General features: G+C 37.8%; 1 protein-coding gene across 2 annotated transcripts in view; it reads left to right on the top strand.

Moving 5' to 3' along the window:
• rcbtb2 (regulator of chromosome condensation (RCC1) and BTB (POZ) domain containing protein 2) overlaps positions 1-26,873 on the top strand; it is a 33,053-nt gene extending 6,180 nt beyond the window's left edge. For both annotated transcript variants that reach the window (XM_079885512.1, XM_079885511.1), the window contains 10 exons: positions 2,314-2,464; positions 4,775-4,941; positions 7,457-7,615; positions 10,503-10,610; positions 11,614-11,756; positions 12,941-13,131; positions 16,896-17,022; positions 19,027-19,166; positions 19,377-19,507; positions 25,931-26,873. In XM_079885512.1, coding sequence (XP_079741638.1) covers positions 2,314-2,464; positions 4,775-4,941; positions 7,457-7,615; positions 10,503-10,610; positions 11,614-11,756; positions 12,941-13,131; positions 16,896-17,022; positions 19,027-19,166; positions 19,377-19,507; positions 25,931-26,071 — 1,458 coding nt within the window. In that variant the 3' untranslated portion in view covers positions 26,072-26,873. The remainder of the gene's footprint in view (positions 1-2,313; positions 2,465-4,774; positions 4,942-7,456; positions 7,616-10,502; positions 10,611-11,613; positions 11,757-12,940; positions 13,132-16,895; positions 17,023-19,026; positions 19,167-19,376; positions 19,508-25,930) is intronic.
• The last annotated feature ends 500 nt before the right edge of the window (positions 26,874-27,373 follow it).

Raw genomic sequence — 27,373 nt, 5'->3', positions numbered from 1 at the left:
AGGTACTAAATATATCTTTTTAAGTATTTAAATCCATTTTTAACTGAAAAAATGCAATCGACAGAAAATGTAGGCATCACGTCATTGACCCATATATTGAATTTTATTGGCCTTAGCATGAAAATAACTATCAGCAGAATTTTTGAATTGGTGCATTAAAGTGTGTCAGGGTGAGTAGAAATCTAGTCTACAGCAGACAAAAAAGTTTTGTCGAGCCCTGCACAGACATACCAATAGGAAAGAGACAAAGCCAGAGTGATCTTGGGCTGCTGATAAGCAGATAGAATGAGGCTATATTTAGGCCTGTAATACTAACACAAGCCTTGTTTGCTTCCTGAGAGGAGCTTTGGTGCACGTCCTGAGCCTGGACACTTCGTTTTTTTAGCTCTGTTTTCCTTGTAGCTTAGATAGCCTAGATATTTGAATAGAAAACAAAACAAAACATGGAGAACAGTTAAGGTACCATTTACCTTTACAACAAAGGTTTTGTCATCAAAACAAGTCTTGAGAAAGTTTCTTTCACATTGTTTCAACACATTAGCAGGGATCAAGTGCTAAAGTGACAGCACACAGTGCCTTTAAGAATGCTGTGTAAACAGGATTGTGGTTACACTAGAAGGAGCAATCAGAGCCGTAACTATCCGCAAACCCTCTTTTGGTGTTAAAAAACGAATGTTTGGAAGTGACAAACTAGCCCTGAAAAGGGGTGGACACAGTTATTTTTATGGCTGACCTTTCTGGTTTCCCTTTCAGACACAATTTATGGGAGGAGAGTATTTAAAGGGGTCATGAACTGTATTTCCTGTTTTTGACCCTCTCTTTCACACTTTTTGATAGATGTGCCGCTTTCAAGACTTGGAAGTAAACTAAACGCCCGCTGCTATGAGTAACAGTTTTGCATATTAAAATGATATTCAACCGCACCATTACATGTGTGAATTCTGTGCAATTTTGAAAACCTCAGAATAACCGAATTATGAATGAATGTACCATCGTTTGTTGCTCTGTCATTCTGATATTCACCTTTCATCATTTACAGTAAAGTGAGTACATATAAAACGATCTGTAACAGACAAAGCAATAGTGACACATGGTAAAAACGCTGTTACTCAAACTTGTGTGTTGCGAGACTTATTAGTCCAATATTAGTCATCTCTGCATCATCTTTTATTTTGTCTCTCTGGAGATTATTTAAAGGGGACATATCTCTGACTTTTTCCATGTTTAAGTGCTATAATCGTGTCCCCTGTGCATCTACCAACCCAGAAAACGTGAAAAGTGACAACCCAGTAACTTTGTTTTTGTTAGCCTTTCTCTGCAAGCATGTCAAAAAATAAGCCAATCAGATTTTTTCGGAACTTATTATATTATTACTGCCCCTTAATCTGCACGTTTAATCTGCATGGCGCCGCCATTTGGTTTTGCAAGCAACAACGGCGTAACCAGTTCTAACGCAATGGCAAAAGTTGGAGCAAAGCAGACAAACTGTTCTGTCGTTGCTGCACAGACGAGCACTGAACACTATTAGACCAAAATAAAGACCTCAGGGAACTGTGTCAATTTGTGTAAAAGCTAAACATGACTGTGCATACAAGTTGATGACATGAATCAATGTAACTCCACAACAACATAAATGCATCCATTAACCATTCAGAAACGTCCAGGTGCAGTCTAAAAGTTGCAACCTCTTCCTGAGTCTCTCCGTAAGTCTGCACTCGCTCCTGGTTATTTCTGAGATTTTGGATGAGTGAGATTATTCGTGCGTTTTGTTATTGCTGGAGTATCCGAAGCTCGTGTAAAGGATCGTCCGTCTTCTGAACGGAGGCGGGAGCAGCAGCTCATTTGCATTTAAAGGGACACACACAAAAAAGTTGTGTTTTTGCTCACACCCAAAAAGGGGCAAATTTGACAAGCTATAATAAATGATCTGGGGGGTATTTTGAGCTGAAATTACACAGACACATGCTGGGGACACCATAGATTTATATTACATCTTGTAAAATGCTGCATAATTAATATATCACCATTAACGGCCAAAAAAAGCATGTCTTAACCCTTTTTGTCCTTGACATGCTGTGATAGTTGCTGTAGGAGGAATCGCAGAGAGCGCATGGTAGAAGGGGGAGAATTTTATCCACTCAGAGGAATAAGTTTTCACCCTCAGAACTTTAGACAATCCCATCTGTGTTTTTATGGGATTGCGCTCTCTCGCTAATTTGCCCTGTTTAGTATTTCTGGCACATGGTCCATATTGAAAAACTCATGTGAGAACCATTAGTACCCAAACTCATGTGTTTGTGTGTCCGCCCGCAGGTGTTTGCACTTGGGACGAACTGCAGTGGCTGTCTGGGCCTCGGGGACACGCAGAGCTCCATTGAGCCCAGGCGGATCGACATCTTGTGTGGGAAGAAAATTGTCTCTTTGAGCTACGGCACAGGGCCACACGTGGTCATCGCCACTGCAGGTTTGACAAATCTTTTTAACATGGAGCAATGGCAATGATTTGGTATTTTGTCGGACCAAATAATTTTGGTTGCAGGATGGTGAAATTACAAATCCTACCATGGTAAAAAACGTTTCTTTAAATTTTCACTTGATTATGCTGGTGGCCTCATGACCTTCACTTCCAAGCATGAAACATAATTCATATTCATAGCCTATTAATAACAACATAAAAGCAGCCCAATATTCTAAGAATAATAATAATAATCATCAGTGTTGGGGAAAGTTTCTTTTAAAAGTTATGCATTACAATATTGCGTTACTCTGTAAAAAAGTAACTAATTGTGTTACTTTTTATAGAAAGTAATGTGCTACATTACATTACTCGCCTGGGTTGCGCCTGCTTGTTTGTTTTTTAATAAACCTTTCACACCAAAAGTAAACTGAATAAGCCTCATGCTGAAGGAAATGCAAATTCACATCTGTACAGTATATTTTTATCTAAACACTGCAGCCTGTTAAACAGTGTTCATATATGTGACCCTGGACCACAAAACCAGTCTTATGGGTAATTTTTTTTAAATTGAGATTTATACATCATCAGAAAGCTGAATACATAATCTTCCCATTGATGTATGGTTTGTTAGGATAGGACAATATTTGGCCGAGATACAACTATTTGAAAATCTGGAATCTGAGGGTACAGAAAAATCGAAATATTGAGAAAATCTCCTTTAAAGTTGTCCATTTCTATTGGCGATAGTGCTGCATCCATTCACAAAAATAAATGTTTTATATATTTAAGGAAATTTACAAAATATCTTCATGGAACATGATCTTTACTTAATATCCTAATGATTTTTGGCATAAAAGAAAAATCTATCATTTTGACCCATACAATGTTTTGTTGGCTATTGCCACAAATATACCCGTGCAACATAAGACTGGTTTTGTGATCCAGGGTCACATATTATCATGTATACGCTGGAGTCTTGTCCCTAATGATATTTACACTAGTTTGTCAACATAGTAAATGTATATACACAGACCTTGGGGAAGTGGGTGTGGATCTGATTTTGGAAATGATCACACGCAAAAGAGCATTGAGAGGGATGTAAAGAAGTGTAATGGCTACGTCATAGTTGAATTATTATTCATTTTTAAATAATAATTATTAGTATTTATGCAATATTTTTAACATGAAGGAAGGTGTTCAATGGCATTTCAGTTTTTGTTGTGGTGTCAAATTTCTGTTGAGAATTTTAGTATCCGGTTAATTCACTTGCTGAAGTTAAATCTTCTATCTAGTGTTTATGGTTTTCAGTCTTGAGATTACATTAGAGCATTTCATGGGAGATTTGTTGTGTTGAGACGTGATTTGGCTGACTTAACTGTGTATCAGATTTGGCTTTGGAAAGTGTGATGTCTCTGAGGTCAGTGTTCATCTGTTTAATACAATTCTAATAACAATGCTAAGACCTTGAAGACTGCATTTCTGCTGTTTCACTCAGAAATACACCACAATATGGAAGTAAAGTTGGTCACAACGTCCATTTCGTGCCTAATATTTTGTGGCGAAATCCTCAAGAGATATTTTTAAAACAACATCTTTATGCTGTCTAATTTTGCTGTATTTGGTGGTGACTTGATCATGTGAGAAATATTCTACGTGTCTCAACATGGAGTTTTGGAGAATGAAGGGCCTCATTCACCAACCGTTCTTACAAAGAAATGTTTTCTTAAACCCCAAAATGTTTTCTTAATCTTAGATTAAGAACAAAATCTACGCACACTCAAGAGCACTCTTACGCACATTTGAGTGATGACAGTTTTCTCCAAATAATTGGTTACTGCGTTTTATTTAATTCTACAGTCGTTTACAATGTCAGTGTTTTACTGTAATGTATTTTTGATCATGTGTTGAAAAAAAAAGTCAAAGAAACACTAACACTGCAATTTACATCAGCAATTAAGCTGATCAATCCTAAGAACACAGGTGCGAGAACATTTCTTAGGAAGTTTATTAAGTACAAAGTTAAGAAAATTCATAGGAAAATATTAGTGAATTAGACCCATTGTTTTTATATCTGATCAACATCCAGTTTTTCACTGAGGTAAAAGTTGAGACACAACAGATGTTTTCAGATGGTCATCAATAGGCCTGAGTCTTTAATTAAATCATGTGCGTCTGATGTTGATGTCGTATTTTTGCCAATTTTTGCTTTTATTTGGCCTTGTGTTGTAGATTGTGTAAGTGTATCTACTTACTATTTGTAAGAACTTGAGCCAGTGATTCATCCTCAGATCTGTATCTTGTCCTCTGTGTCTGTAGATGGAGAAGTTTATGCCTGGGGTCACAATGGCTACAGTCAGCTGGGCAACGGCACCACCAACCACGGCCTGACTCCTGCCCTGGTTTCCACCAACCTCATCAGCAAGAGAGTGACGGAGGTGGCCTGCGGCTCCCACCACACCATAGCCCTCACCTCCGAGGGAGAGGTAAAAAAGAGATATTATCAAACAAAAATAAGGAAATGGATCTTAAGACAGATTAGAGTAGGACTTTTAAAAACAAACACATGTTGACCAAAGTGCTTTACACAAGAGAAACATTTTTTATAATACCTATTACCTAGCATATTAGGACTGCACGATATTGTAAAAAACTTCACCAGATGGTTTGAATAGCTCTGTTTGGAAAGAATGAATCATTCTAGAATGATTGGGGTGATTTTGTAGGGGAGTGAATCTGCATAAAAAATAATAAACAAATTACATTCATAGGTAAATACAATAGAACAAAGATACAAATGAAATAAGCAGACGATGTGAGTATCATTGATGAACACATCGCGATATCAATGCTAAAACAAGATATCATGCAGCCCTATAACATATCAAGTGCTATTTTTATTACAACTGCTATTATCATTATATTGAATATTCCTTTATACAACAATTTTGGTGCTTTAGTTTGAATGTTGAGCCCTAAATACTATAATCCCCTTGTGAGGGACCCCTTCCTAAATTATAAAGGCAGTTGCATATTTTAATGGGTAAAGACCCATGTTTACTATATGTGAACAATATTAAGTGGTATTATAAAGATATTGTCACGTTTGGGTCCAGTAGATGCAAGGATCTAATTGCAAGCAGTATTTAATTGCACAAAGAAGATCACAAAGGAAACAAGGAAGGCAAACCGAAACTATAGCTCAACTTCAGCACGTTAAGACAAGACTGTACAATCAGTGAATAAAACAAATGACTATATATACACACTGGGTAATGAACTAATCAGTAACTATAGAAACAAATGAGAGCTACTAGAAACTCCGGAAACAGGAAATAGACTGGAATCTAGAACTCGGATATAACAGGGACAGAAAATCTTCAACGTAATGGTCTCTAAATGGAAATAACCATGACATGTTGTTTGGAAAAGTAACTTCTTTATTTTCTGTTTGCACTAAGGCTGTCAATGAACAGAGATATCAAATTCAGGAAAATGTGTTAACAAAATTCTAACATACTAAAATTAGCTTAACATTAGTTTGAGAATCCCAAAAATATTGTAATTAGTTTTTTACTGACCCCCAGTACTTGGATGTTTCACTGTTTGTGAGTGACTGACGTGAACAGACATTAAAGGAGAAGTTCACTTTTAAAATGAAAATTCTGTCATCATATACTCACCCTCATGTTGTTTCAAACCTGTATGAATTTCTTTCTTCTGCTGAACAGAAAGGAAGATATTTAGAAGAATGTCAGTAACCAGACAGTTTTTGGGTCCCAATGACTTCCATAGTATTTTTTTTCCTACTATGGAAGTCATTGGGACCCAAAAACTGTCTGGTTACTGATAATCTTCTAATTATCTTCTTCTCCTTTAACAATGCAAAGCCTCAGTTCTGTTAAGGCCAATTCGCACTGCACCTACAGAAGGCGACAGACACTTCGTTGGCATCTGTTAGAGCTTGTTTTTGCAGATTGAACATGCTAAATCGGTGCTTGTCGGGTCGTGGATAGTCTGAGAAGTGACACACTGTAATCTGGTGATTTGTCTGTGTTGGTTGGCGTCTGTCAGTGCAGTGTGAACTTTTTTGCCACCTCAGTTTTTTTAATATAATGTGAAAAATGGAAAAACAAAGTTGCAAAAATTTAAGTTAGTAAAAAATATATTTTGCTTCAGTATCTAACTTTAGAAAAAGGCAACTATCGGATTGAATACTTCATATAGGTATGAAAATTACAGTAAATTGGTGAGTAAACCTGTCTGCACTATTTAACATGATTACAAAATAAGTATCAATGTTCGTGCATTTCCAAAGAAACATTTTCCCTTGGAGATACAGGTATGGAAAAATTCCCAACTAAATCCTGAACACTGTTCTTGAAAATTACTAGCTGGAAAAAAGACATTAAGGATGTTTCCATGGTACTGAACATACATCATAACACATTGAAGTGTTTGATCATAAAGACAGAGCAGGTGTGCATCTGAGTGTCCCTGCATGAAGCCGTATTTGGGAAGGTATTTCTGAAGGAGTGGCAGTCGTCTAACACAGAGATGGGATGAAACTGCATGAGACAACAATAACATACACTGTTCATCTATCTCAATAAAAGCATGTAGTCATTAAAAACCTGTCATCTTAACCTGTCTCATAACCTGTCACCATATATATAGATAGATAGATAGACAGACAGACAGACAGACAGACAGACAGACAGACAGACAGACAGACAGACAGATAGATAGATAGATAGATAGATAGATAGATAGATAGATAGATAGATAGAACGTCCCAATATGACAAAAGGTCTCTATCGTTGTGTTTTGTGCTATTGTTTTTATAAAGTATCCGTCAAAAGAACTAAAATCGAAAGCAATATGGCTTTGTGCCTTTATCAAATCGCAAAAGTTTGTGTTTTTATGAAATAATTATGCGTGTATACCACAAATGATTATTTGCAATTTTCTGATCCATTTCATGTCCTCTCTTGTGCACAGGTGTTTGCCTGGGGCTACAACAACTCCGGGCAGGTGGGCTCGGGATCCACGGCCAACCAGCCCACCCCGCGCAGGGTCAGCAGCTGCTTGCAGAACAAGGTGGTGGTCAACATCGCCTGCGGACAGCTCTGCTCCATGGCCGTCCTGGACAATGGAGAGGTGAGCTGAGATTAATAACAAGAGTTTAATCAATACCTACACATCACAATCGAATGAAAAAAAGAATCAAATAAATTCAATGATATTTATTCACAATCAGTATTAGATGTAACGCATTACATGTGACACGAGTAACGTAATCAGATTACTTTAAGTAACGCATTACTTTACATTACTGTAAATCAAATTTACAACAAAATATCTGAGTTAGTTTTACAAACAAGTTATGCAAGTTACTTTGTTTTCTCATGTATTGACTGACAGCTCTCCTGTCCTCATGTTGAGAGAAATCGTGAGTAAGTGCAGAGGCGTTGTGTACACTGTGTGTGAACATGATGTTATTGTAGATCTAGACTAAATGTGAACATGCATTTACTCATCTCACTTGCACAAAAACACATTTAGTATTCCTCAAAATGAATGAAAACAGTCAATCGCAAACTCAGAATATCACTCAAACCTGCAATAATTAAATATGTCAAATAACACAAATAGTCTTTAATCTCATTTTATTAACCAATGTCTCTGGCTGCGTTTACACTTGGCATAAACATGCGATCACCGTGATCCGATCAAGCAGATCGGATCATAAGCCAATCAGGACACAGTGCTTTTACTCCTGTCCTCATCAAGTGGCTTCTGTATCTGGATAACAGATCGGATCTCGCATTCCCGGAAAAAAAAAGAAAAAAGGATGGACTTTGTACCGGATCCATCCTTTCACATTTTACAAATCTCGCAAAATGAGGAGGATGAAGAGGCTGCAAATGCTAATAATGTGGATCGATGCCGTAATGGAAACGGTACAGAAAAACGTATCCCAGCTGTGGTGGGAAAAATGCGCGTTCTTTACAGAAAATGAATGGTTCTGCAACTTTAGGGTGCGAAAGCAAACATTTCAGTATATTTGCGATGTACTTTGCACTTGACAATATCGCAAAACCACACAGCTACGTGCAGCAATTCCTGGAGAGAGGAGGGGGAATAATGACAGTGGGCGGGGTTCCTCCTGTGAATGCAGACACGATGGCTGGATTGCGTTTACATTACACTGAGATCCGATCACAATGCGTCCTCGACTACCTCCGAACCTGGACACGCTGATCGGATAACATTCCGATCAGAAGCGTGTTTACACTTGTCTTTTCAATGCGTATGTGGACAACATCCGGATACAGGTCGGAGCCCTGTCAACCATACGAATAAGCAAATCATCACATTTGTGTTAATTTTTTTGGTTTTTATTGCTGAAGTTAGAGTGTTGAACTTTCTTTTGCTGCGTCCTATTCTTCTGGGATCCAGAAGGGCAGCACAGCCCTGAGCTGCGCAATCTACAACCCCATTTCCAGAAAAGTTGGGACATTTTGTAAAATGCAATAAAATATAAGAATCTGTGTATAGTAATAATATAATAAGAATCTGTGATTTTTGTTAATTATCTTTAACCTTTATTTAACTGACAAAAGTACAAGAAAAAATGTCCCATGTTTTCACTGATCAACGTAATTGTACTTTGTAGATATAAACATATTTTGATTTTGATGGCTGCTACACACTCCATGAAAGTTGGGACTGAGGCAAAATAAAAATGAAAAGATTATAGCATATCCAAGTTAAACTCTTTTGAAACAGTCCACAATGAGCAGGTGAACTGGTAATAGGTGAGGGTATCATGTTTGAGTGTAAAAGGAGCATCCACCAAAAACTCAGTCTTTGCGAGCAAAGATGGGTCATGGCTCACCACTTTGTGCCAAATTTCATGAGAGAACTGTCAAACAGTTCTGATTTCTTAATTTATCAATGCAAGATCACCATCTACCATACTTAATCTACCAAGATTCAGGGAATCTCAGTTTTGTTGGGCAAGGCAGGAGACCTCAGTTGAACGTGCGTGACCTTTGAGCCCTCAGACGAAATTACACGAGAAACCATCATGCTACTATGTTAAATATAGGCTCAGGAGTACTTTGGAAAACCATTGTCACTTAACACAGATTGTTGATTTTATTGCATTATACAAAATGTCCCAACTTTCTAAAAATGGGGTTGAACTGTACAGGCGTGAATTTGCATTTCCTTCAGCCTGAGGCTCATTCATTTCACTTTTGGAGTGAAAGGGCCTGAACATTTGCCAAAAATAGAGCTATAAAGAAACAAACAAGCAAGCCCAACCCAGGCGAGAAAAAGTAACGCAAAAGTAACGTAACGCATTACTTTTCATAAAAAGTAACCAACACAATAGTTACTTTTCTAGGGAGAAACTCAATTTTGTAACGCATTACTTTTAAAAGTAACTTTACTTAACACTGTTCACAAGTAATAACATGTATTAATATTTGGTGGATTAGCAACCACATAAAGAAAATTAAATTCCTTATGGAATTTAGGCATGTGTCATGGGGCATGAATAATAATTTTTATTATTTTTTCATGACTAATTGCACTAAGTACTGTGAGCATGCAGTCGAGATATGTTGGCATGCTGTCTGGACATGGTATTTAGTTCAGTTACTCACAAGTTTTATTATGTTGCAAACTGTGATTGTAACTGTCTTGGCTGTCAGCCAGGATGTACATTTTTGTGCCTAATTATGTCTTAAACACAAATACCATGAGAAACCGTGAGAACTGTACGTAGTTAGAGCCTTTGCTACATTCATCTAGTTTCTGGATTCAGTGGTATGGAGGAGTTTTTAAAACTCTTTACAACTGTTAATGTTCTGGTTCTTCTCAATGATGCTTTTCTCACACCCAATGTTGAGAGTTTTTCTTGTTAGAAAGTTCATGTTTTTGTAGTAAAATGATAATTGTAGTTGGTTTTCTGTTGTTGCTGTGCATTACATGCTGTAATCAGCACTAGGTTTAACTCAAGGCTCTGTGTCGACAGACATATGGCTGGGGTTATAACTGCAATGGGCAGCTCGGTTTGGGCAACAATGGCAACCAGCAAACCCCCTGCCGGATCGCAGCCTTACAGGGAATCAACATCGTACAGGTGACTAACAAAGACTTCTGCGTACTAATCAGTGGGATATGGTGGCTTTCCTGAGAAAAACTTAGGGAACAGCTTTTACTTTGCAATGATCAAGGAAAAAAATGGTAAAACTAATTCTTTACTAATAATAACATACATTTCAAGTCACACCAAAGTCTCAATTTTATGCATATTTAATTTTTTGCATTGATTGAAAATAATAACTAATAATATAGTAAAATGCAGTGTTGTTTTAGTATTATTTATTTGGTATTATAGTATATAATTTTGATTTAGCTTTTATTTTTAGATTTTCTGTTATCGTTTTAACTAGTATTTTTTTAGTCTATTTCTAAATAGTCTATTTAGCTTTAATTTATATTTAATTCAGTTTTAGTTTGATTAATTTTAATTCTTAAGAACAACTTAAACTGATTTGAAATCTATTATTTATATTTTATTTCAGCTTTATTTCTATTAACGAAAACTATTTTTAAAACTTTTAGTTAACAGAAACAACAATGGTAAAAAAAATGGTTTTATTATTATTTTCTAAAAGTGACAGATTTATACATTCTTTCGTATTTCGTGATGTTCTGTTTAATTGTTGTTCTGTCAGTTATTTTTGTAATCCATATTTATTTGAGTAAAGTCGTGCACAGAAAATAATTTGTCTTATTACCAGGAGTGATTTCCTGATATCAAGACAAATTATTTTCTGTGCACGACCTTTAAATGATCCACAGACGAACAAAAGTAAATAGAATTATAACAAATATTAGACAAAAAAAAAAAAAGATAAAATTGTTCATTGTTCAAACTATTTTTGGTACTGTATATGGTCTTGTCAGTCATATCAGTTGCTTTGAAACAGTATGTGACCGCCCTGTTCAACCACACGAATAGCCAAATACTACTCACATTAATCTCAATTACCGTGTTATTGTAAACATTCGGCTGTCACCGTAGATGTAAGATGCAAATAAAGTGCTTCTATCAGCCCTGATCTGTCTTCTCTCCACAGGTGGTATGTGGATACGCACACACATTGGCTCTGACAGACGAGGGATTTGTTTACTCTTGGGGTGCGAACTCCTACGGACAGCTGGGTACGGGCAACAAGAGCAACCAGGCTGTGCCCACCCTCATCAACATGGACAAGGAGAGGTTAGATCCACATTGCGGCTTCCCACCTGACTGATTTCACAGAGACAGTTGATCTGGTGGAAATAATTTACCTGTCATCTTCTCACCTGGTTTTCTGTGCAGTTGAATGCATCTGGGTGACAGTTTAGACATATAGCTATTCATACCCATGTCATGTATTTCCTTAACAGACACAATCAAATTGAGTGAGAAAAGTATGTGGTTCATATTAAGCTAGGAACGGTTAAGGAAGCACTTCAACAGGAACTGTTATCACACGTGGGCGTCCACTCAAGAATTGTGGGAAACTGAGAGAGCCCTTCTCAGACAGTTGGGATTAGAAAAAAGTCTGTTTGTTTAGTTAACAATTTATAATTTAACTCAGCTTAAAACACTAATGATCAGTTTGTTTCTGCGCGTTTTGATTCTTGAGATGAGAAGGCACAGCAACATGGCCCGCAATTTTACTGTACTTGTCATTTGAAAATATCAGCATATATGTTTTTAAAATAATCAGAGATGATTTATTTGATTCAAATTGACATTATATGACTGTGTATAACATTATAGCCCTAAAACCAATTGTCCATAATGCAGTACTTCATATAGGTTAATGTACATATTAAACTTAAAATAAACAGAAAATATGTGTCAACTAAACATACTGGAAATTGTTTCACGGTTTCCACAGAAATATTAAGCAGCACAACAGTTTTCAACATTGATAATAGTCAGAAATGTTTCTTGAGCAGCAAATCATCATATTCGAATGATTTCTGAAGGATCATGTGACACTGAAGACTGGAGTAATGATGCTGAAAATACAGCTTTGATCACAGGAATAAATGACATTTTACTATACATTCAAATTTAAAACAGGTATTTTAAATTGCAATTATATTTCACAACTGTTTTACTTTATTTTTGATCAAATAAATATGTGTGAGAGAATATGTTCAGAATAATCCAAAATAGTTCCTCTGTAAATAAACCTTTTTAGTTATGTGGTTTCTTTCTAGTACTCAAGATTCTGTTTTTGAAGAATGTGTCAATAACATAAAGAATGAATTACTGTATGTGTTGGATTTCTTGCTGATATTTGCTAATTATTTTACCGTTTACCAATCAAAATGTCTTTTATCTCATGTATGAAACGTATGAAGAAGCTTTTAATGATATAACAGCAGCATCTGTGTGTCCTGCAGAATGGTGGAGGTCGCTGCGTGTCACACCAGTCACACATCGGCGGCCAAAACACAGAGCGGTCAGGTGCTGATGTGGGGTCAGTGTCGGGGTCAGGCCGTGGCTTACCCTCACCTCACACACTTCACCAGCACTGACGACGTCTTCGCCTGCTTCGCCACACCGGCGGTCACCTGGCATCTCCTGTCTGTGGGTAAGAGCGTTGTTCCAATATCAGCTTTCTCACTGGATACTAAAGCTGCTAAAGCTCTTGTCAATTGTGTTTTAGTGCTCAGTCGTGATCGCCCACAAATTCTTCGCTAAACAGTCTTGGACCAAACCAACCGGCTCTGAGAAGAGCCAGTATTACAGCATTTTAGCTGGGGTTGTGAGAGTTAATGTTAGGTTAAAAGCTGGCTAATGTTAGCTGACGTTACCTAATGTTACCTAGTTAGCATCTACTAGCATGCAAAAACTCACCACTGTGGAGATTGGCAGGATTCACATTACTACAGTGCTCTGCACATGACATGCTATGAAAAAATATATCATGGCCACTGCATAAAAACAAGGGAACGAATTAGAACAACGTTTAAAGACTGTATGTGTGAAAGGGGCTAATGTCAAGTGCAAGTAATGTCCGAATAAATCAGCATTGACTGAATTGTAGTAAATATAAGCATATACACTGAATATGCTGTTATTATTGCATACTGTTTCATAATGTACTACCATACACTCAGGAGCAAATAGTATCTGCCACTATTATAAATAAGTATAAATAGCATCTAACAACTATTTAGTGTAAAGAAAATATTGCTATTTTCACTTAGTGTAAAGAAAATACTTTTTGTTGCTATTTACAGTTAAAGGGTTAGTTCACCCAAAGATAAAATGTATTTACTCATCCTCAAGCCATCCTAGGTTTATATGACATTCTTCTTTCAGACGAATGCAATCGGAGATGTATAAAAAAAATGTCTTTGCTCTTCAAAGCTTTATAATGGCAGTGAATGGTTTCTGTTTTGAAGTCCATCCATGATAAAAGTGCTCCACAGGCTCTGGAGGGCGGGTTGATAAAGGCCTTCTGAAGCGAAGCGATGCATTTGTGTAAGAAAAATATCCATATTTAAAACCTTACCGACTAAAATAACTTGCTTCCGGCAGACTGCCGTACGCATCGATTTATGGCGAAAGAGTAACCCCTGACCCAAAATAGAGCAAAACAAAACACCAGTCACAAATTCGAAGTCTAAAACGACATTTTTTCAAGATAAATGTCGGAGGAGCTTGAGTTTGTTTGTTTGAACCGCGAGAGGCGTCAAAGCTTACGCTACTCCTTCATCCTACCTCATACATGCGTCAAGTGTTACTCTTCTGGCGTATGTCGATAATATAATAAATAATATAACTCCAATTGGATTCATCTGAAAGAAGAATGTCATACTAGGATGGCTTGAGGTTGAGTAAATCATGGGGTAATTTTCATTTTTGGGTGAACTATCCCTTTATTGTAAAAAACATCTATCACTATTTACACTTAGTCCAAATAGCTGCTTTTTTTTCTTATTATCAGTAACTCATAATTAGTTCTTTACTGTCAAATGTAAAAAAAAAAAAAGCAATTTTATTGTTACTTGTACTTTTTTTACCTTAAGAAAAATTAAACTATCGGCATCGGCGGAGAAATTTAGTATCGGTGCTTATTATAGATGCACCGATACTAAATTTCTCCACCCATTATTCAGAATGATATCAGCCGATGCTTTCTTAAAGGAGAACTCCGGTCAATTTTAACATTGAGCTCATTTTTTTGTAAATTTGGAGTGCTGTCAATACAGAGAACAACGACAAAAATCGGTGTTGCCTACACCGAGTTATCCTCTTTTTAAAATTTGCACCCTGTTGACTTAAATGGGGCAAGTTTTAAACCTGCTTTTAGCCTTTTAACATCCTTGATGTGTCATTACAAGTGCACAGCCAATGTGAGTGATTCCTTCAGAGTGAACACGGTGAATCTGACTGCAGTAGATGTGAAAGAAATGGATAAAAATGATAATAATTCAGCCAGCGCACATACCTGTATTTATTTCCTGTTTTCGGTCGAAGTCCAAAGTAGTCGATTGTCGAGTTCAAGCACGTGATCATAGGTAACTAACTAACTGCGTGAACTCGACAATCGACTACTGTGGGCTTCGACCGAAAACAGGAAATAAATACAGGTATGTGCGCTGGCTGAATTATTATCATTTTTATTCATATCTTTCACATCTACTGCAGTCAGATTCACCGTGTTCACTCTGAAGGAATCATATAATATTAGAGGTTTGTGGAGCAGTGTGGAGTTCAATTAGTGAGGTTATTCATTCAGTGTTATTCAACTGTCAAACAAGTGGCCCTTATTTAAGAACGAAGGCAGTACTGTACTGTACATGGTGATTATAGTGCATTTCTCTCTGAAAATCTGAATAAAATGGGCCATTCCAAACATTGTTCAGAAGAACAGCGTACTTTGATTTAAAAAGTTGATTGGAGAGGGGAAAACATATAAAGAGTTGCAGAAAATGATAGGCTGCTCAGCTAAAATGATATCAAATGCTTTAAAATGGCAACCAAAACCAGAAAGACGTGGAAGAAAACGGAAAACTACCATTCGAATGGATCGAAGAATAGTCAAAAAGCCAATGATCCGCTCCAGGCTGATCAAAGAAGATCTAAAGTTACCTGTGAGTACTGGCACAATTAGAAGACGCCTATGTGAAGCCAAGCTATCGGCAAGAAGCCCCCGCAAAGTCCCATTGTTGAAAAAACGACATGTGCTGAAGAGGGTACAATTTGCCAAAGAACACACTGACTGGCCTAAAGAGAAATGGCGCAATATTTTGTGGACTGATGAAAGCAAGATTGTTCTTTTTGGGTCTAGGGGCCGCAGGGAGGTAGTCAGACGACCCCCAAACACTGAATTCAAGACACAGTACACTGTGATGACAGTGAAGCATGGTGGCACAAGCATCATGATATGGGGATGTTTCTCATACAACGGTGTTGGGCCTATTTATCGTATACCACGGATAAGGGATCAGTTTGAGTACATCAAAATACTTAAAGAGGTCATGTTTGCCTTATGCCGAAGAGGAAATGCCCTTGAAATGGGTGTTTCAACAAGACAACGACCCCAAACACACCAGTAAGAGAGCAGCATCTTGCTTCCAGACCAACAAGATTAACATTATGGAGTGGCCAGCCCAATCCCCGGACCTTAATCCAATAGAAAACCTGTGGGGTGACATCAAAAATACTGTTTTTGAGAGAAAAAAAAAAAAAAAAAAAAGAAATGCAGAGGAACTGTGGTCTGTAGTGCAATCGTCCTGGGCAGGAATACCTGTTCACAGGTGCCAGAAGCTGGTCGACTCCATGCAACACAGATGTGAAGCAGTTCTCAGAAACCGTGGTTATACAACTAAATATTAGTTCAGCGATTCACAAGAAAGCTAAATCTTCAAGCATTGTTCAGTTTATACAGTAAATGTTTGACTTTGTAAAGAAAAATGCAGACACTGCTGTTTTTTTGAACAGCCTAATAATCTCTTTTCTTCACTTTCTATAAAGTAATAACAAATTTTATACATTTTTCTTCATGTTTTGATCTTGAAATTCAAGATACTGGATCGGATCGGCCCCATCCCTATCTTGAATATAATGTGCAATGTTCCCAATGCATTTGCGTGTATTGAAATAAAAGTTATTATTAGGATTTTGAGCTTTACTCACTTTTTTAAACACACTGCTATTATTTTGAACACAACTGTGTGTGTGTATATATATATATTTATATATATATATATATATATATATATATATATATATATATGTATGTATTTGTTAAACCCAACTAGAGCTCTCCATCTCCTAACAGGACGCTTCACTTTGAGATGTATTGTTTTATGTTGTATTTTCTGACTCTTTTCTGCTCATTAGATGGAGATGACTACCTGACTGTTGCCCAGTCGCTAAAGCGAGAGTTTGACAGCCCAGAAATCTCTGACCTAAAGTTCCTGGTTGATGGGAAGTGTATTCACGTGCACAAAGCCCTTCTTAAAATCAGGTAACCTGAAACCTGCAATCAAATCATCTCTAAAGGCTTTTGCCTTTTTAGTAAAAATCATGCTTTCCTGTTGTGTGATTAGTCAACAGAAGATTTGGGTTTTCCCCTCCGGTATCATTCCCATCATTAAACACATTCTCAATTCAGCTGAACTGTTGACATGAACATGTACAGACACACTCCTGACTGCGTACTGTTGCATAAGTATTACTCTTTGTCTCTGCAGTCACTGTGTTAATATTTGGAACCATGTGTTCTGTCTGTATCTTATGAGAGCAGTTCTGTAGTTAAAGTTTGTTTTTCTTTCCAGTTGTCGAAAAAAATGAGAGTCGGGGATGCAAGTGCAGACAGGACAATGAGAAGGAAGCTGTAAAAAAAAAATTGAGCAAATTAGACATAATAATACAGGGCAAACTAAGACATGTAGTGTAGTTCAGCTTCACAGAACAATGCCAGTAATACTAGAGGAGTTTGTGCCTGTACACAATGATTACAAAATTTGTCTAATTTGTAAGGATTAAAGCGAAATACACATAAGCATTATTCATTTAATAGTTTATATGACTGTTGCATTGCATGACTGAGAACCAGATTCATGTTAGACTCGCACACACACACTCACACACTCTCTCTCTCTCTCTCTCTCTCTCTCTCTCTCTCTCTCACACACACACACACACACACACACACACACACACACACACACACACACTCACTCACTCACTCTCTCTCTCTCTCTCAATTCAATTCAATTCAAATGAGCTTTATTGGCATGACTGTGTAAAATAGCACAATATTGCCAAAGCAATAGACATATACAAACATATACGTACAGGTAGATAAATAAAAGTGAACAAAAAAAAAAAAATAACAAAAATGTTTTTTTTTTACATTTCCATATTATGCATAAATATATCACAATGGAAAAAAAATAAATAAATAACAAAAATAAGTACAGAGAGCAGTTTAAGGGAAGAGGGTTCAGCCCTTGTCCCTCATATGATGGCAGGAAGACACATACTGTGCTCCCAGGAGAACACACTCTTCTTTCTCTCCCAGAATATAAGACAGTTTGTCTATGAGGCTCGCTTGTTGGAATTGGGGTAAAATCTGTGCTATTAGTGTGAAATAAGAGTCTCTGATGTGTTTATACTTGCTGCACTCGGTGAGGAAGTGCAGCTCGTCCTCTACGACTCCATCAGTGCAGTGTGAACACAGTCTGAGCTCTCTGGCTCTCCAGCTCGGCTTGTGCCGGCCCGTCTCCACACACAGACTGTGGTCACTAATGCGATACCTCGTCAGGAGCTTTCTCTGACCATAATTACTGATAATTTCTCTCTCTCTCTCACACACACACACGCACACACACTCTCTCCCACGTGAACACACACACACACACACACGCACACACACTCTCTCTCTCACACACACGCACTCTCTCTCTCATGCACACACACTCTCTCTCACACACACACACACACACACACACATTTTCTCTCTCTCTCTCTCTCTCACACACACACGCACACACTCTCTCTCTCATGCACACACTCTCTCTCTCTCTCACACACACACACACACACACACACACACACACACATTGTATCTCTCTCTCTCTCTCTCTCTCTCTCTCTCTCTCTCTCTCTCTCTCTCTCTCACACACACACACATTTTATCTCTCTCTCTCTCACTTTTCACGGCTCCAAACCTCTAACATTGTATTTCTCTCTCTCTCTCTCTCTCTCTCTCTCTCTCTCTCTCTCTCTCTCTCTCTCTCTCTCTCTCTCAGAATTGTCTTAGTCCCTCAGTCACACATGTACAGCACACATTCGTTATTTTTTTACTAACAACAAACATACAGCATGTATTTGTGTACAAATGATTCTTCTGAGCTGTTAAAAATAACAGATTTGTTTGTTTTTTTTACAATAGATGGAATTTTTAAGAAACATCAAAAATAAATAGCATTAATTAAAAAAAGTCATTTTGTGGTTGTGTTGGTAGGTGTGAGCATTTCCGAGCACTGCTGAACGAGACCGATGAAGAGACCTTAGAGATTCATCAGTTCTCTTATCTGGTGTATCGCGCATTCCTGGAATACCTGTATACTGATACCATCAACCTCCCACCTGAGGACGCTATTGGTAAAACACCCCTTCATGCTGACGGCCAGATCACACTCTGAACTCAATTGAACACAGATATATACCTGTTTACAATGGTTTTAGATGGAGTCCAGCATGTCACGCTGAAAGACTTGTTAACTGCCCCCTAGAGCAGCACTCGTGTGCTGAAATGTCTAAGTGATGATGTTGTTTGGTCTTTATGATCCTGTGATGGTTTGCATTGTACAGGTCTGCTGGATTTGGCCACATACTACCGTGAGAGTCGTCTGAAAAGACTGTGTCAGGAGACCATCAAGAGAGGCATCACAGAGGAGAACGCCGTAACATTGCTCTCAGCTGCTGTCAAGTATGAAGCACGGGTGAGACTCGATCATTCAGCCGTATATCCATCCACTTACATATAGGTCCTGTTCCAAACGTCAGTGATTAACATTAGGATGATGCTAAGCTAACAACTCAATACTCAAAGATAGCTCATGTGAAGTACACAGTAGACTCAACTAACATATTGCTAAGCTAACGACGTGGTACACTAACAATGAAAAATACAAAGAACACAGATATCGGTTGAATAGCTCACATGAAGAGCAGAAAAGATTTGACTAACAATCATTGATTCAGCAGAGTTTGATGTTAGCATAGTACAGCTTGTTTGTTTTTTACAATCACTAGGACCCATTTTTCTCAGTTTCCCAGATCATTTTTCACACTCTTCACACAGTTTCTCACAACCAACTTTCATCTTTAGTCAGCTGCAAATATGGCTTGACCCCAAAAAAATTCTAACAAAAGGTTTCTCAGTGGTTTACAGTAGTATCAGATGTACTTAAAAACATACTAAAAGTTTACCAAAGTTTGACTCCAAGAAAGGCCCCATTTTCAAAATGGCGGCTGTCAGGTCCTTTAAAATGACCATTACTCCTTTGTATTCCTCCTAGACCAGGAGTACTGGTGCCTGATGCATGTTTTGGCCTTGTAATATTCTAATTAGCATATTTGCATGATAGATAAGTGATTACAAGTACAATTATATATTAAAGAAATTGGTTACAAGCATATTTATGCAAAAAATAAGTACAATTTCCCTTAAGTAATTGCATATTTCTCCTTTCTCATATCGGTTTGCCTAGTGTTGGTGGTTTCTGTGGTTCATAACCAATCCAATAAAGAATAAATTCATTAGAACTGTGTGGTACTGTAAAATTTGTCAAAACAGGGCTGCACGTGAAGGCTCAGTACCGCTAACCCCTTTTATTTATTTATTTTATTGTTTGAATATTTTTTATAATGCGTTTGTTTGTTCGTTTTGCCTTTTTTATATATTGTTTAATACTTTTCTTATTTATACATATCTTTTTTCTATTTTCTTCAGTTGTTTCCTCTTATTCTGGTTTATTTTTTATACTTGACCTTCACTAGATTTATCATTAGTCGTCACACTCTTCCTCCCATAGAGGGTGATTATAGTGATTCTCACAATTCCCAACTTGACATGGTCCACAAGCAGGCATGCATGGTAGTCCATATGCCTTGCAACTGCACCGTTGTGTTCGGCAGGCAGTTGTGCAATTACAGTGGATCATCTGCAGGAGGCTTTCTGGGGCAGCAGTCTTACTGGTCATAACTGGCAGGAACCGGTTGTTCACTAGTTTCCATCCCCAATCCACTGTGTTCATGTCACCTTCCTTTCCAATCCACACCATGATCTGGGAAGTAAACTCTTTGGCAGTGGTATTTGATTGCAGACGTTCTGGGGTAACAAATGATTTGGCGGTAACCATTTTCTTGCTAAAAAGGTTGTAGCACAAAGAGGCAAGTGAATCAGTACTCTTTCCGCCAAACAACACTGTCATTGCCTTGGTCCCATGGTTCTCTATGACATTCCTTGCTTGATGTGAGAGCAGAAACACATTTGCTCAGGACTGGATGGTTGATTCACCATTCACAAGTTTCTAGAATACTGTCTGTTTGCCAACACTAAAAATGCGTGAAGTTGTATCACATCCTGTGAAGGCGTGAATAAACAGCAACTGGGAACTCAAGTCACTACCCAGGACTTGTTTCATCTCACTGATGTTGTACACTTTAGTAGCTTTGGACTTGTCTGAACGAAAATAGAGGCCTCTATTGTTCGTCCCAGCATAGTAGAGGGAGAATGACTAAGTCTGTATCCTCCCCTATCAAGGTTGTGGGCTGATGTTCTGATGCCTTGACTGCAGCTTTGACAATGTCCACATCTGCATCACCTGATGCATTGATAACAGTGCAGCCCTTCTTCTCCAGCTCCTCGTTCATAAGATTGATAAGTCCTTGTTTGTTGCAAGATCTGGAAAGGAAATCATCCTTTCTTCCCACAAACTCAGTCTCTGCATTGAAGTTAACGATGGGGTGAGTGTTTTCACAAAATCTCTGATGCGTATTGTTCTTGATGGAAGGACATTCGCTATAACCATCAAAAACAACTGTTGCTTTACCATAGTGGTGTATGGTAAAGTCTGCATATGACTGTGCAATGGCACCGTAACTGTCACCCTTTTTCCATGCCAAGCGGTGAACCAGGGAGCCACCATCAAGGATTTAATGCTCAGTTGGTGGGATGGAATCCAGGACAGTTTTGTTTGATTTTTTGCTTGAGAACTCGGTGACTGCCTGCACTAGTTGGGGCTTGTTGGCTTTACGGAAGATTTCCTTGCCTTCGAACAGGGCTGCAGGAAATGAGCAGAGCTCATAGCTTATTACATCTTCCAGTGAAAACTGTTCAGTTTTCAACATGATCAGGAACCGTTGGAACAGCAAAGCAGGATCAATGGTTCGGTCTTGGGCAACTTTGATGGTGGAGTCATCTACAAGGGTTTTTGCCCAGTCTTTCCATTTGAAGGATATTCCAAAAACGGGTTTTCCAATAATCTTTTCAATGATCTCATTGCCAACAGTCTCAAACTCATGCACATTCACCTCCTCTTTGGCAACAACACCAGTTACAATGTTTCTCGGAGATGGGTCGGAGAGAATGGTGTGCAAATGCTAAGCTTTTCCTTAATCTTTTCTAGATCAGAGTACTGAGTAGGAGTTACGTGACATAGGCTAAATCGTTTACATCTCTGGTTCACCCCAAACAAAGAATTTAGACAAGTCCAATGGATTCACAGACCCAGAAAACATGGGGTTAGACACCAAGAATACTTGGCTACGTCAAATAATGAAGGAGTTACGATATTTTAAGGGCTTCCTGCCCATCTTGGACGCCATCTTGAAAATTACACCTTTCTAGCGGTCAAACTTTGGTAAACTTTTAGTATGTTATTAAGGACACCTAATACTACCAAAAACAGCTGAGAAACCTTTTGTTCGGATTTTTTTTAGGGTTAGGTGTTTTTTTTTTTTTTGTTTTTTTTTCATATATGCAGCTGCCTACTTGGCAGTTTTTCACCCAATAAACACAATGTCACTCATAAAACAACAACAACCTAAAAAACACTAACAACAGGAGCATTACACAATGTTTTCTTTTGTAAAATATCTTTATAAAACAAGAATCACACTCTCAACTATTTATGAACTGCAGTTTAAGTTACATGGTCCGTGTTTATATTACAGCACAAAATTATTCCTAAGTTTTGACCTTTTGTCTAGATTGTAATGAAATTGAAAGACTAACACTTGTGTAGGTGTTCAGCTGTGTCTAATTGTTTTGATATATTATGAATCTAAAAAAATAATATTTCAAAATGGTATAACTGTAAAAATGTAGCAAACTGCTGTCTTTCAGCTTTGTATTATGTTAGGTTTTGAACTTAAGTTTAACAGTTTTGAAAAGAGTATGCAAGCATGTGCAAAGTGGCCTGTAGGTATAAAGAGTTTGTCTAAGTAAGAAAATAATTAATGTAATTAAAAAGATGAAGTCATTGAAGGCATTTCGTGCCAAAACACTGGTAAATGATCCATATGCTGCTGTTGTGCTAACTGTGTGAAGAGCTTTGAAAAAGTGACCCAAGAGAAATGTTTCCTAGCGATTGTAAAAAGCTTAAAGCTGATGACTTAAAACACTAATAAGGAATAAATATGTAAACGCAAATATTGTTGGAAATGGCTGATACGAAGCACAAAAAACTAACATTCACAGTTGATTCAGCAGAGTTTGATGTTAGCATATTGCTAAGCTAACAATCCAATACTCTAGGGTTGCCACCCGTCCCATAAAATATGGGATTGTCCCGTATTTAAAGGGATAGTTCACTTTGAAATTAAATTTTGGTATGTTTTAGCTTACCTCAAGGGCATCCAAGATGTAAGTGTCTTTTTTTCCGCAGTAGTTTCAATTTTGATATTTTTAGGTCAAACCGTTCTTGTCTCTCAGTCATTTAATGCAGGTCTGTGGTCACTGTCTCAAAGAGCATGCACAGAGTCCAAATTAAACAATTCCTCATCGTCCAAATTAAACAATTCCCCATCGTAAGTACACATTGATGGCCTAAGACACGAAACGAGCGGTTTGTGTGAGAAAACGAACAGTATTTATATCGTTTTTACCTCTTATAACACAGCCACGTCCAAGTGATCTGAGGGCGCGAGCTCATCCTGGTGTGTGACGTGTACGCAGACTGGTGCATAGATATATACACTAGATGTCGCCTTGTCTACGGCAGTTCATTGGAACGAATGTCTTTAAGGCGACATCTAGTGTATATATCTATGCACCAGTATGCGCACGCGCCCTCAGATCACTTGGACGTGGCTGTGTATAAGAGGTAAAAACGCTATAAATACTGTTTGTTTTCTCACACAAACCGCTCGTTTCGTGTCTTAGGCCATCAATGTGTACTTACGATGGGGAATTGTTTAATTTGGACGATGGGGAATTGTTTTAATTTGGACTCTGTGCATGCTCTTTGAGACAGTGACCACAGACCTGCATTAAATGACTGAGAGACAAGAACGGTTTGACCTAAAAATATCAAAATTGAAACTACTGCGGAAAAAAAGACACCTACATCTTGGATGCCCTTGAGGTAAGCTAAAACATACCAAAATTTAATTTCAAAGTGAACTATCCCTTTAAAGGATAAATGATGCGTCCCGTATCAAATTAATGGTTGACCCTTATTTTGCCACACATAAGTTCAAAGGCTGGGTTCATGAAACATCCTAAAATTCTAACTATTTTCTTCATATTTTTGAACTTATTATGGCAATTTTCAGACAGCACAAAACGACTATGGGGTGTTTTTCATTTAGTGAATCTTCGGCAAGAATCTTCATAAAATCAGTAATGTAATCAGTACAAATTAATGTAATTTTCTTCTAAAAGTTGCTAGTATGCATAATTCAGAAGCGCTTGTTGTTAGGCCATTAAATGAACTGCAGCTGGCAACTTATTGCTCGTGCTCACAAAACATACAGGAGACTGAACATGATTCAAGGTCCCTATATACTCCTGGTGAAGTTCGTTTTCATTCTTTGCTTAGAAGTAAAAAGAAGTTGAAAACACCTTTGCAGTGATATACTGTTAACGAACATCCAGACGGCGTTCACTCTGCGATCAACATGTAAATATGTGCTGCACACTTTCCTCTCAATAACAAAATAAACACAACAAAAATGGGAGCAATTAGAAAACAGCAGTTAAGAAAGCATATGATCGTAGTGATATGGATATGTTTGCAGCAGATCTGCGATTCACCGGCATCGAGGTCATTAAAATTACAGTTATGATAGTTTGATTAATAAGTTTATTTGAGGCTATAGACTATATAGATGTGTCTGTGAGACTATAGTTTGAATGAAACACTTTTCTTTGCATGACACATTACAGTACAGTACAGAATGACTCAGGATTATTATCCTGAACATTGTATAAGCATTCGTTTCACGTGTCACTGAACGGAAGAGAGGCTCTCGGGAGCGCGTGTACACGTCACATCCTTTTGATTTTCCTGGCAAAAAACGTCCCGAGTCCTTCACATAAAAATCAGTCTCCAGGCTTTCATAGAGAACCTAGGAAGTCAGGGAAGGTTTTGTTTTTAAGATTCGCTAAAAGCTGTAATAAGAAAAGCGATTAATGCATGACAATGTTTACATATAGCCCCTTTAAGGGAATTTTTTTTAATTCTCCCAAAAATGTATTCTCTCATCATTTACACACCCTCATCTCATCCCCATCAAAACTACTGTCAGGATTTACTAAAGAAAATGTGAAATTTATTTAAGGAGAGATTTTAAATGAATCATGCTAGGTGATTAAGGTTTGCGCTCGTCAGTTTACCAGTATTATTTATCGGCCAAAAAAGCATGTCTTAAACCAGACGCTAATTTGCTTGGTAGATTGCTTTGGTCATTATGGAAATTATCCGGCTGCGTCTTTTTCAGTTGATCACGCGCTGAACTTTCCACTCCCATCTGCACTTTTTTGGAATTGTGCTCTCACACTAAGTTGCCCTGTTTAGTAAATCTGGCCCTATATGTTTGGAGCTTACGGTAAAGTTATGCGCAACACTCGCAATTCCAGGCTGAAATTCAGGCCCTGAAAAGATCAATTCAATATTCCCATGCAAAATATCACGACACTAAGCTGTATCATTTCCCCCCCCCCCCCCCCATAATAACTACACCTAAAGTTAGCACACCTATGATGTCTAAAAATATCATCTAGGTAGACAGCTCACTAGGTTTTGGAACAGAGCCCTAAACATGTACATATATTTGCGGTTTCATATATTATTCTGTAGGTCTTTGGTGGTGGTTCTCTTTCTCATTGAATCAGTTCGTCCGCTCTTCATGTGCAGGATCTGGAAGAGTTCTGTTTCAAGTTTTGCGTTAACCACCTGACGGCCATCACTCAGACGCAGGCCTTCGCCGACATGGACCACGATCTGCTGAAGAATTTTATCAGCAAAGCCAGCCGCTACGGGGCCTTCAAAAACTGAGAGAGATGGAGTCTAGGCTGGTCTTCTGCTCGGGCGCTGCTGCATCCAGGCATGTTATCTCAAATGCCTGATCTGGAGAGAGTTAAGCCAAATTCCGGTGGTTTGAACGTGAAGAAGTGGGAAGCCACTGCACTGGTTGTCTTCTGGGTCCCAGTGCCTTTAAAATACATCCCCATCTGAAGCCCTACATAAGCGGAAGAATCCAAGACTAGTGTCTCTGGATTCAAAGGGATGAGGCGAGTTTAAATAGATTGTAATGGAATAGCTAAACAAACAAACACCTCTGAGGTGCTTTACGAGCAAGGGAAGCAAAAGGGAAGAACCATCTCATGTAGGAAAGTGTTGATGGAGAAAGAGTTGCTTTTCTGTTACTGAATTATTGTTTTGGGTCAAGGTTACCAAATCCATCTCTTATTATCATGATGGCCTTTATAAAGCAGGCCAACAGCTGAACCTCCTGCGGGGTTTCAAAGATAAAGATGTGTCATAGGATATCATCATTTCATTTCTTTTTCTGGCATTAGAAGTAACTTAACACAGTAATATGTCATATAAGAGCAGTAGCCTATAGCGTATTTTTTTTATTTAGTATCAACTTTGGCACCAGTTTCATTTACAGATCCAACTAATGTCATTTATGTTGTATTTTTACTGACAGTAATGTTACTTTTGATATATTTGCACTCTTCCTGTGTAACAGTGTTATTTTGAATAGGTTAATGTCCGAAAGGTCAATGTCTGTGTTTCTGTGCAGTCATATTTTTACAAGCACTAACACGAGGGAATCTCGCAAAATCTGCCATACTTCACCCCAAAATCCAAAAATAAATAAATAAATAATAATAATAATAATAATTATATATATATATACATTTTTTTTTTTTTTTTTTTTTTTTTTTATATATATATATTTATTATTATTATTATTATTATTATTATTATTATTTCTTTTTGAATTGAATTGATTTCTTAAATTTGGAGTGAAATGTGAGCAGGACATTTCTTCATGGCATTCACACATCTGCACTGCTATTGTTGGGAAACGGTGCCGTCTGGTGGTGGTGATGCAAATCGAATCGTGCCCATATTCTGTTGAAGAATTCACTTTCCATTGACAGCTAAAGAATTTCTTGTACCCACAGTAAATCCAAACTCCTTTCAGATATGTTTTATCATCACTCGTCATAGCATCAGCCAACCAACCTAATCTTGAAATAGCACTTGCAACAACAAGCATAATGTTTAAATCCAAGGGTTTACAGGAAGTTAAGAGGTGTTGTTCAAGCAAGGTCAATCAGAGAG

The sequence above is a fragment of the Squalius cephalus genome (genome assembly GCF_949319135.1).
Source record: "Squalius cephalus genome assembly, chromosome: 11".
Taxonomy (NCBI): domain Eukaryota; kingdom Metazoa; phylum Chordata; class Actinopteri; order Cypriniformes; family Leuciscidae; genus Squalius; species Squalius cephalus.
This window is presented reverse-complemented; position numbering and strand designations above follow the sequence as displayed.